The 10,998-nt window shown below is 43.0% G+C and overlaps 1 protein-coding gene across 1 annotated transcript; it reads left to right on the top strand.

The window, feature by feature from the left end:
- Positions 1-4,639: 4,639 nt before the first annotated feature.
- On the top strand, positions 4,640-10,289 carry RMI2 (RecQ mediated genome instability 2). The gene is given in 4 exon segments (XM_063171455.1): positions 4,640-4,646; positions 5,485-5,579; positions 5,582-5,870; positions 6,428-10,289. Coding segments are annotated over 4 exon segments (540 nt in total). The 3' UTR covers positions 6,577-10,289.
- Positions 10,290-10,998: the final 709 nt, after the last annotated feature.

Below are 10,998 nucleotides of genomic sequence, written 5' to 3'. Positions count from 1 at the left end.
CTTGCATATTCTGGGCTTAGGGGAAAAGAGATGGGTCTAAATTAGAGAGTTTCAGCATAGTGCTTAACATAAGGTGCTGTACAAACTACAAACTAAAACCTGTGATCAAAATTACTTAAATCAAGAGGTGGAGGCAGTTTGTGACATTTTAATGTCAAATTGTATTTTAAAACATGACATTTCCATATGGCTTATAGAGGTCTTTCTAAAATGAAATGATGAGATGTCTTCCTATTGGTTCATGCAGTCTTGTGTCTTTTGACTTTTTTAATAAATTAAAGAACCCTAAGAATGTGAAAACATACTTCATCAATTATACACTAAGTGTTGTGATTTAGGAAGAACTCTGTGATTTAACATGACGTTTTATATCTTCTTCTAGACCTATTAAGAGATAAGTAGGCCTTGTATATTCATATATAAATGTGACTTCCATCTAAAATTACTGCTATTAACATGCCAACATTTTTTCATTCATTCATTCACTCCTGCCAGTAGTTGGGGAGCAGGCTGCTATTTGTGGAGGCTATGGCAGTAAATGCATTCTACATCCAGGCTTGTAAGCACTTCTGGGTTTGAATCTTGCTTTACAGAATACACATCATATAAGAAACTAGAAACTCAAGCTGCTTTAGGTCCCAGTCCACCTATGTACACAAAACCATGTAAGTGCTATTGTTGAGCAGCTTCAAACAAAGTTTCACTGCTGTTGATTTCCTCTTTATATTTTTGCTTTTTCAGTCATTCAGTTGTTTGTTGTGAATCCAGTGTGGTGCTGTAGCTGTGATGTTTTTAGTATAAACAAGATAAAGTTCATAGGGAGAGACAGTATTTTTGACTGGACCTGAGAAAGATCCTGCCTGTATGAAGATTTGACTGTTAGTTAAAAGCGTCTCCCTATTAAGCACCAGAAATTCATTTCATGGATTTTTGAATATTGCCTTGATTATTACAGAATCCTGCCAATGGAATGGCTGTAACTTCTCAGCCTTACTGGCTTCTATGTAGATTTCTATTTGACAACTCAGGCTTTAAGTTTCTGGAAGTAAAATGTCACTCTGCTGCTTGCTGTTCTTTAGAAAAATTATTCTTCTGTCACATTGCTGAATGAACTGGATGCTGACCATGCTAATCAGAGTGTATTTGTGCAAGAGCAGCAGCTGCCAAGGGAAGGCACTGTGATCTGTGTTCCCCTACACTGGTTATAGGGTCTTATTAAACTTTTGCTAAATATCCAATTCTTTTAAAAAGTGAAATTCAGTCAAAAAGGTGAGTGACTGAAGTCTTCTAGCTACTGGCCCAGCTTCTGTCAGGATGAAGACCTAATGCTTTGTATACCATTCATGTTTCCTGTTTAAAGAGTTCTTTTTCTTGTGCAGGAGTTTGAAGAAGCCCATCTGGAAGCCAGCTCTGCAGACCATTTCCAGAGCAGCAAACAATACTGGTAAAGTAAAGACTGATTCATTAATTTTTTCCTTTAATCGTGTTATATTACTATTCCATAGAACACTGATATATTTAATTTACATGCCAGCATTTATATACCATGGAAAGAAACCAACAGGTGACACCCACTTCTGCAGAACACAACTGCAGTTCTCTAATTATTTCCTCTAAGTATTCTCTGTAAATGAAATGAGTCAGCTAAGCAGGACAGCATTGCCCTTTTTACAGCCTGCAGGCCCCATGGCAGGGATGTGTGGTGAGTGACAGGAACTGGTTAAGTCTGCATGCCAGTGGGAGCAGTGGAATAATTTCACATGCTGAGGCTGCCTGTACAAGCTGAGGTTTCCCCCCCACTCTCTGAGGAGATGCTGGTTTTCCTCTCCACACACTGGGTGCAGCTGGAAGCTCCTGGCAGCTCCAGGAAGTCTCTTGCCATAATCCACCACAGATTCCACTGAGCATAAGCTCACATGTGATGCAGAGCATCTATATTAGGTTCTCAAAGAAAAAGAGCACTGGGGATGCCTTGCTAATGCTTTGCTTGATGGTATTTGCCACAAAATTCGGTCACCATATCTTAGAGTGATTCCTCTGTCACTCTAAGTGCAGGTTTTGGCTTGATGAGACCATGGGAGAGGCCAGACTCTTCTTGTTGTTGTAAATAGTAGGGTTCTGATGTCTGTTGCTCACATTTACCTGCCCTGTCCAAGTCACATCTAAAATACCACTTATTCAGGGCCACCTCCTAATTAAAACCTTGGCAGGTTGCACCTAGAGTTCTCCTGTTTCAGCATATGCCTTTGCTGGCTCCAGGTCTTTTGAAATTCCTGGTCAAACACAATTCAGTATCCATCTGCCAGACTGCTCTGCCCCAAAGCACAAATTACAAGCAGCTGATGCTCATGTTAGGAATGTAAATACAACTGACTTCCAACCCACTAATCCATTAATTTCAACTCATTGATCCATTAATTTCAAATCATCAATTAAATTCAGTGATGATGAGATAGTCTAAAAACAAAAAAAAAAGGATGAAGGATGTTTTTCCAGACTTAGTCAATATGTCCACACTGTATCTTTTATGCAATACAAAACAAACACCAGGAACAATGGAATTTTATATTCTTGTGTTTGTGTCGTATTGTTCTGTGTGCAATGTAAGAAAATAAGTCTAAATTAGGACAGATCTCTTAAAGGTCAAATATGAATACCAGGGAAAGGAAGACAGTCTCAGAGCCCTCACTTGCAGAGTAATTATTGCAAAGATTGTTTTCACATCTTCCTTCAGTGATGCTGAGCTCCCATGTCCTGCTTCCTTTTTCTGCATGAGGATATGAAAGGCTCAATCATGTCATTTGCAGTTCACTCTCTAACTGTGGGCAGGCATTGTTGCTGGAGATGCCACAATAGAGAAGGTGTTGGCCTGCTCCAATCACATCCTCTGAGTTGTGAATACTCTGAGTTTCTGGGCTGACCAGAGACAAGGGTTTTTTTACAGATCTGTTTTATGGACATTTGTGGGCCATTCAGACATAACCATTATGATCTATGTATTTTTCAGCTCCACACTTTGTGACTTCTCTTGCAGTCAGCTGTGGAGCTCCCAGCTAGATCTATTTCTAAAGCAAGTGCATACAAAATACTAAAAATAAAATTAAAAAAGAAAAACAACTTTATGATTACTTGGATTCCAAATCCTAGGGAAAAAAATTAAAAATTGTTTGAAATCCATTTCGTAACTTCTCAGTACTAGGAAAGAGAAATAAAATTGAAGAACCTGTTCTGTACACATTGGCCAATGGACTGGAAAGAAGGATTTTTTAAAACTCTTTCAGGTAGAATGAAAGGCTGTAAAAGATCAGACTTCCTGGCCAAGGGAAAGAAATATTTTTCTGCTTCTGTAATGTCAGCCTTTTACCAAAATTAGGGAGAGAAGCAGGGAATTGCTTCCATTTTAAGTAGTACTGTCAGTGGCAGCACAAAAAAGTCTGAGCTCAACAGAAAATTTCAAGTTGCTGCTTCTTTGGAAATCTCTTTTCACAGAGATCTGGGGTCAAATTCTTTTCTAAGCTCTCTTGGCACCATACCAACAAAACCCTGCCAGTGTAATTGAGGGAGCCCTGACTCCTGCTCTCATCTGGACTGTGCTGTCTAGGTGTAGTCTGACCTTTCTTCACCCACACTGTGACCATCTCATGTGTGTGTTAGCCTGAGGAATAATGTCCTTGAGGATTGCTTTGAAGTGAGGTGCATATTGTAGTAGCAGACAGGAAATTGATTCCTTCTCTTTTAATCCATACAAACCAAAACTCTTGCATTCCGTGCTCTCAAAAATCTGCTCATGTTTAATCCAGTGTAAATTAGAGCCTGCCCACCACCAACTCTGTGCCTTTTCCAACTGTGTGCTGAGCTTCCTCTGCTACCCTTAAATCAGAGGATGACACTGTGGGGTCACCTCCAGACCAGTCTGTTGAGGCCTCCGACCTTTTCCCTGCAGCTGCAGAATGTGTCTGTGCTGAGCTGCACCAGGTCTTGGGGAAAAGCTTTGCAGGTAATTCAGCATAACTGTGCATTTCACTGAAAGATAAGGATTTTCTGGTTTAGGAAAACAAATCCATTTCTTGATGCAGGTTGCCAGTGCTTTTGCCCTTCTCATAACACCATTTCTTGAAGACAAATCTTTTAAAAGGGACCTTTTAGTCTCTCGTGAAGATTACACTCTTGTAGGGGTCTTGCCTTGATCTGTAGATTTAATGGCTTAATAAGCATTAGACACTCCTATTATGCAGTAACAAATAGGAATACAATACTTTTATCAATATTTGGCACAATTAATTTTTTTTATGTGAAACTAAATATTGATGCTGTCAAGTGACTGCAGCTTAAGGGCATAAATTACAAATATTCTCTTGTGAGCCTTGCTCAAATCGTGCATTCATATACAGTAACCATCTAATGTCTTTCTATTCCTGTAAGCTATATGATTTGATTGCCAGATTACATGGTTCTGTATTGTGCTTAGATGTCAGTGTTTTTATTGTTATTACCAATATTATGTTTTATTCTTACTGTAAGTGGTAACAAAAAATTAACTGCTTCCTTACACTATAAAAAGAATACGGTCCCATTTACAGAATGTCTCCAAACAGAAAATATATTTGGAAAGGAAAAAGCTGAATAAATAATTCACAACATGATGGGTGAGTAGGTAAAAAGGTCTTTTGATGTATTTTGCTACTCAGGAAAAAACAGATTTTTAAAATAAAGTAACTGCCTATTTCAATGGAAAACAAAAGTTCTTCTAAAGAAGAATGATTGCAATCAGTGTATTTTTACCCATTCTGCACTTTTGTAGGTCATAGGACTTGTGAAAGTAATGAACCCATCCCTTTGGTTTTCCTGATTCTTGTCTTTGCTCCATCCTCCTATTTCTTCATTAGCTTAGTTCTTGGCTTATTTTCTAAATGAAATGTCAACCCACCCGCCCAAAAGAAACCATAACATTTCAAGAATACCAGACTACAGCAAAGTGAACTAGCCTGTCGGTAATATAAACAAATTGGTTTATATAAATAAATAAATTGGTTAAAGACTTGGAATTCAAGTCTCCCATAATAAAACTGCCCATGGTTTCAGTGCATTATGCTCCGGATTTCCCCAGAAGAGCATCCCTGGGAAAATCAGCAAGTGCATTTTTCTGTTTTCTCACGAAACCGGAGCTCCCTCAACTCGCACGTGAACACCGCGGCCCGGTGCCGCTAAGCAGGGGGGGAGCCGGGCTGGCTCCGGCAGGGGCCGGGGGCGGCGCTCAGCGGCACCCTCGGCTCGAACCAGCACCGAGCCCAGCTCACACTGCCTTCTGCACGAAGGGGGCCGCTCCTGAACTGGAACCAGGCAAAATGACGGCCACTCAGGCTCTGGGCTGATCCAGGTGAGGGGCGCTGGCTCGGGGGGCTGGCACACGGTGCAGCCGAGGGCGACGGGGCGGGTGAACCGGCGGGGGCACCCCCTGCGCTCCGCACCCTCACCCCCTCACAGCCCCGCGCGGCAGCTCCCGTTCCGCGCAGGCCGCTCAGGGGCGGGGCCGCCCTTGTGCTTCCCGCCCTCAGCGGCTGCGCGCCCTCAGGCGCCCTCAGGCGCCCTCAGCATGGCCGGGGCGGCGCTGGGCCCGCCGGGCCCGCCGGTGAAGGTGCTGGCGGCGCAGCTGCGGCAGGCGGAGCGCGGCGCGGGCGGCACCTGGGAGCTGCAGCGGGCGGCGGCGGGCCGGGCTCCGCTGGCCCTGCGGGCCGTGTGGATGCAGGGCACCGTGCTCGAGGTGCGACGCGGCGCCGAAGGCGGCACGGCCCGGCTGCAGGACGGCAGCGGCGCCTTCACCGTGCTGGGCGTGGAGCAGGTGCCGCAGGGCCGGCCGTGCCTCAGCGCAGGTACCGCGGGCCGGGGTCCCCCGCGGGCAGCGGGCCCTGTCCCTGTCCGTGTCCGCTCTAACGCGGTTCGGCTCATCCAGGCCCGGCCGCCGTGCCTGGCCCCCTGCAGGAGGCCCTGAACAAGGAGAGAGATTCTTCTCCTATTTTTCTTTTCGCTGTCTTGCTTTCTTTTCCTTCTTTTCCCTTCACCAGAACTGCCAGTTCAAATGGAGAAGTGTTGGTCTGCAGTATTGCAGAAACTGTGGTACAAAATAGGCCCGTTGCTTAAAACTTCAGTCCTCTGACCTATCCTCAGTCCACTCACACAGCAGGATAAATTTGTGGTTTTTTGGCTCTTAACTCTATGTGGAAATGTAGTTGAATGTGCTGTAGAAGTGATTGTACAGATAACAAAGCCTTTTCTGAAATTTAGTTCTAAGCAATCTTCATTTCTTGAGTTTACTTACAAGTATTAGCATCTTCAATTTGCACTGTTTACTTGGCTTTAAGTAATTTGGCTTATGAATTTAAATGGTAATACAAAGGTTAATGAAATGTAATGCTTACTTGTTTTTTAGGGAAGTATGTAATGGTGATGGGTGTGGTGCGGTCCTGCAGTCCGGAGCCCATTCTTCGAGCAATAAAGATGACAGATCTCTCTGAAAACCCCATTCATAAGAATATGTGGAACCTTGAAGTGGAGGATTTGCACAGAGTCATCCCCTAATGGAAATTTGTTTTCTTTTGCTTTTTGGTGCAGAACATTGGACTATTCTGTGTAACCACTCCTGGAGTAAACCAGTGAGAAGCTGGGCTCAGTGAAACATAGGGACCAGTGCTTATCTGATAATAATCACAGTTCATGTCTCCCAGTGTTTTTATACCAACATGTGTGAGCAGTGCCTATTTGATGTTTTGATGAAGATGTCCATGCCATTAAAAAGGCTGTATGTTTGTTTCTGTGTGTTAGCAGCTGTCTGGGGGGGCTCGTGTCGAGGCAGGTGTTTTACAGCAGGGTGTTCATGGCAGCAAGGGCTGCACAGCACTCGTGCTACCAGGGTGAACTCAGTACCTGGCATCAAGGCAAAATGTGTTTCAATCCATTTAGGCTGTGCTTGGAAAGAATTGTTTTCACCTGTGTTTTCTATTTCAGTAATCACCATGTTTTTAACTGCTTGTAAGACAGGTGTCTCTTGGTAACAATTAGCAGTGTCTTGTACTTAAAATACCTCTCTAGTTTCTGAAATACTGAAAGTGGTAATGACCCCTCTGTTTCAGTGAAGTGAAGTTAATGAAAAGATGTGATGCTGGATTCCTTGGAATAGATTCTCCAGGTGCAAGATGTAAATACTTTTTACCTCCAGAAACAAGTGTTATATTCCTAAGTGCATTTTTCTTTTTGAAGTTTTTTTTTTCCTTCCAGTGTATGCTATTTTTAAGTGTTATTTCTAGCATTCTAAGTTGTATTCTATTCTTACAATTCCTTTTCTGAAAAAAGTCAAACTATGAAATCATATCCAGAAACTTAAAAAGTAGAAATGTTACTACTCTTTATTTTCCATCTTGTCTAAAGAGAATTTGGGTCCTGACAAATGCATTGGAGTATCTGTGTGGAATGGCTTTGTGATTGGGGACTGTATTGTGCAGCAATAGAGTTATGTTAATGAGGAATGCGTGTTGGAAGAGAAGAGACCATGATTGAATGCTTTGCAATTTAAGATGAAAATCAAATTGTAGTAATTAATTTTTTTTAATTGGACCAGGTTTTCAAAGCATGTGGAAACTAACCAGCACCCTTTAAAGATTTGAGTTCTTTGCAGGCTAAGGGCTGGATTTCAGAGTGCAATTCCAGTCCTGAGTTTGGTGTTTCAAAGCAGATCACATCACAGGCAGTTGGATAGTGGAAGTCCTGTGCTCTTGAGATCCTGCTGATGAAGTGCCAAGACATACAAAGATAAAGACTTTTGGCAGTCTGGGTTTATTCATTGTTTGTAATTCTGGAAAAAATCTGCTTGTGGAGTGCTGTAGCCTTCAGAAATAATTCATGTGACTGCCATATTGTCTGGTGACTAGTTCATATTAAAAATTATTTTCCTAGGAGTTCAAAGCAAAAGACACTTGTAGCCAGGGTGAATGTTGTATTTCTAAACAAAAGGCTGCTGGAGATTGCTTTGACTCCCAGCTCTGTTGTACTTCACCTAGTGAGAGGCTGATGGTGGCTGTTTAAGGCTGGGCTGAAGGGCCTTATTTCTGGGTACTGGGAATTCTCCCTTTTCCTCACCTTGTGTCTCAAATTCTGCAGTTAAACATGAGTTTGTGATTTTTGTTGCTTTTGCACAGCAGAATATGTAACTGAGGAGTTGTAGCCCTGTGTTGAGGAGGAGGTCACAGCTGAGCACTTGTTACATCTGTTTTGGGGTTGGTGTAATATGTTGAAATTCTATGAACTTTATAGATCGTGGAGTTCTCTATAAAGGACATGTTGGAGGTGAGTTGTAAGCACTAAAGCTGCACTGGGAAGCACCACTGGAGCTGTGTGCTCTGCAGGGACAGCTGCTGTGGGCAGGTGTGCTCAGAGTGCTCTCACAGCAGCAGTTAGGGCAGGAATTCCTGGGTGTGCTGTGGTGGGGAGACCCATGAGAGAGGCAGTGCATGGTATGTGTTTGCCATATAACAGTTTATAAACTGCATGGTGCACCTGAGGCATAAACAGTTGCATTACTTCAGTCAAGGTGTTCAATAACGTGCAGTGTTGTCAGTAGTTATCTACTAAAAGTTTAGTCCTGGTAAAGCCAGGGCTAGTGCAGAGATAAAAGCCAGTTTCGAAGTACTGAAGCTGGTGGATTGATCTGATAAATGCTTCAGCCAAACCTTTCCAAGGTGATTCTTCTCCAGAGGTTCACATCCATGAGAAATCACAAAGATCTCTCAGTTGGCCCGAGGGCTGTTTGGTGGCAGGTGGCAACTGCCCTGCAGGGACACTGCTGTCCCTCCCTCCAGGGACACCTGGAATGGGCTTCCCCACATCCCCCTGTCTCTCTGCTGTTGTGTTTGCTGATAGGAGCTGCCATCTCTCTCTCTCCTCTGTTAGGCAGGAGGGTGATGTGTGGGCTCCATTTTTTAATTGCCCAAGTGTGACATTACCATGCAGTAAATAAGGCATAGTTGAAAAGTCTGGCTGGATGGTTTTAGTGGTTCATTAAAAGGTTTACACAGTTCAGTCAAAGAACCCTGTGGCCTGTGACACTGCTGTGTTTGTGGCAGGTATTTGGTGAACAGAGCATTTGCCTTTGCGTTAACAGCAGAGTCAGGGAGGAAAGGCACAGCTCCCAGTGCAGAAACATGGATATAATGCTTTATTTATGGCAGCTGTGATTCAGTGCTAATCTCCAATTACCAACATGACCTGGAACATTTCATTTAAGTGTGGGGTCTTTTGGAGTTTTTTTTTTCTCTCACCCCTGATGGTGGCTCTGTTAGCCCTGCTCAGTTCAGGTGGTGTCTCATACATGCCCTGTGTGCAGGTAGGTGCACTGGGTCAGTGGGGTGCCCAGCCCAGCCCATGGGGTCAGCAGAGTTTCCACCTGGCCTGTTGCTCTAGGGTTGGATTGGGGCTGGGTCTGGCTCCTGCTGAGCTTCAGGGCTTGAGGTGTGTCCAGGGCCTGTACAAGTTCCTGACTCTTTGAAGAGTATCTAGACAGGAACTGTGCATGTGGAGAACCTAGGAACAGCTCAGACATACCAAACACTGGATTGAGTGACATGGCTGCAGTTAAAAATGTTTATTGGTGGTTAAATGGCTTCTTTATTATGAGTGATAAGTTATCTGCAGCTTTTAGAGGAGACCTGGTGTCTGCAGCCAGCTCAATGTTGTTGTCTGCAGTTAGGATTTAGTTAAATTCCTGTATGTCTGTATTGCTGACTGAGCTCTTCTCAGTCTTTTCCTCTACTTGCTGATATTTTTCTTTGTTTCTGAAGCTGTCACCACAAGACATTTTTCAGAGATGCTTGGTGTGCTTAGCTGAGGGGTGACGAGACATTCAGTGACTGGGGAGAAAATCATGTGTTTTTTAAAATCAGTAACTGGTATAAATATTCTGTAGCTTCCAGAAATACTTACTACTATTTTGGCTTTTTACAAGGGTGCAGGTATAAAATTATTACAGAGGAATATTTGATTTCTAGCATCTGATGTGTGTGGGAATGCTAAAAATTGCAGGACTTTTTCCTGACTAGTGTAGGAATCATGTTTTCATTTGTATCAAGCTAGAGAGTAAATGTTCAGAAAGCGAGTGCAGCTGCAAGCAGCACACACGAGAAAAGAGGCAGCTGCTTGCTTTTTCTGTGAGCCAAACCCAGCCAGTGCTAACTCTCTACAGAGGTCAGTGCAACTTTGTTGTTACAAATAATCAATAAAAATGTACTCCAGCGTAAAACTAAGGCAGCCAGATGTTTATTATTAGCATGATGTCAGAGTACCAAACACCATTATTTCAATGTTTGCATATTACGCAAACGTTGCATTTGCAGCGTTACCTTTCACCAAGGAATAGCTGCATTCCAGGCACTGTGGAGAAAGGTGATGCAATTTTTAAATCAAGTGACCTACAACACAAAAAGGGATTCATCATGTGTGAGACACACAAGAGCAGCAATAACACCCTAAGATTACTTCATGGGTAGGGTAGATATTGGTCACCTTTTCCCAACACATCAACTGACAAGGGGTTTACAAAGGGAAAATGTGAAACTGGTGCACAGAAACCAAGAAGGCTGTTTCTCATTTAACAGTGTGTATATTAATAAGGAAAAAATCAACCAGCATAAAAATAAGAAAATTGTTAACTGCTTTCCATTATTTACCCATCTTATTTCTATCTTAGCCTTCTTGTGTGTTGGAGCACTTCCCTGGAAAAGATAGATAACTTTCTCCAGAACTGCTGAACGGTGGAGTTTCATTTCTGGAGAAAAAGAAGTCAGCAATCTCTGCTGACTCTAGGCTGTTGATGCTGCATTTACAAAGTAGTCCACTTGTACTAATCTGAGCTGGAAGAGAGCTTTTCTCAGCTTTTCAGTGTATTTGTGCTATGGTTCAAGGCTTGTGGAGAGGCAGTTTTGCCACCGAATGGGAGAATTTTTTTTAGAGTAA

This window comes from Melospiza melodia, chromosome 18 (genome assembly GCF_035770615.1).
Source record: "Melospiza melodia melodia isolate bMelMel2 chromosome 18, bMelMel2.pri, whole genome shotgun sequence".
Taxonomy (NCBI): Eukaryota; Metazoa; Chordata; class Aves; order Passeriformes; family Passerellidae; genus Melospiza; species Melospiza melodia.
The sequence above is the reverse complement of the archived record's forward strand: the minus strand, read 5'-3'. Positions and strand labels throughout refer to the sequence as shown.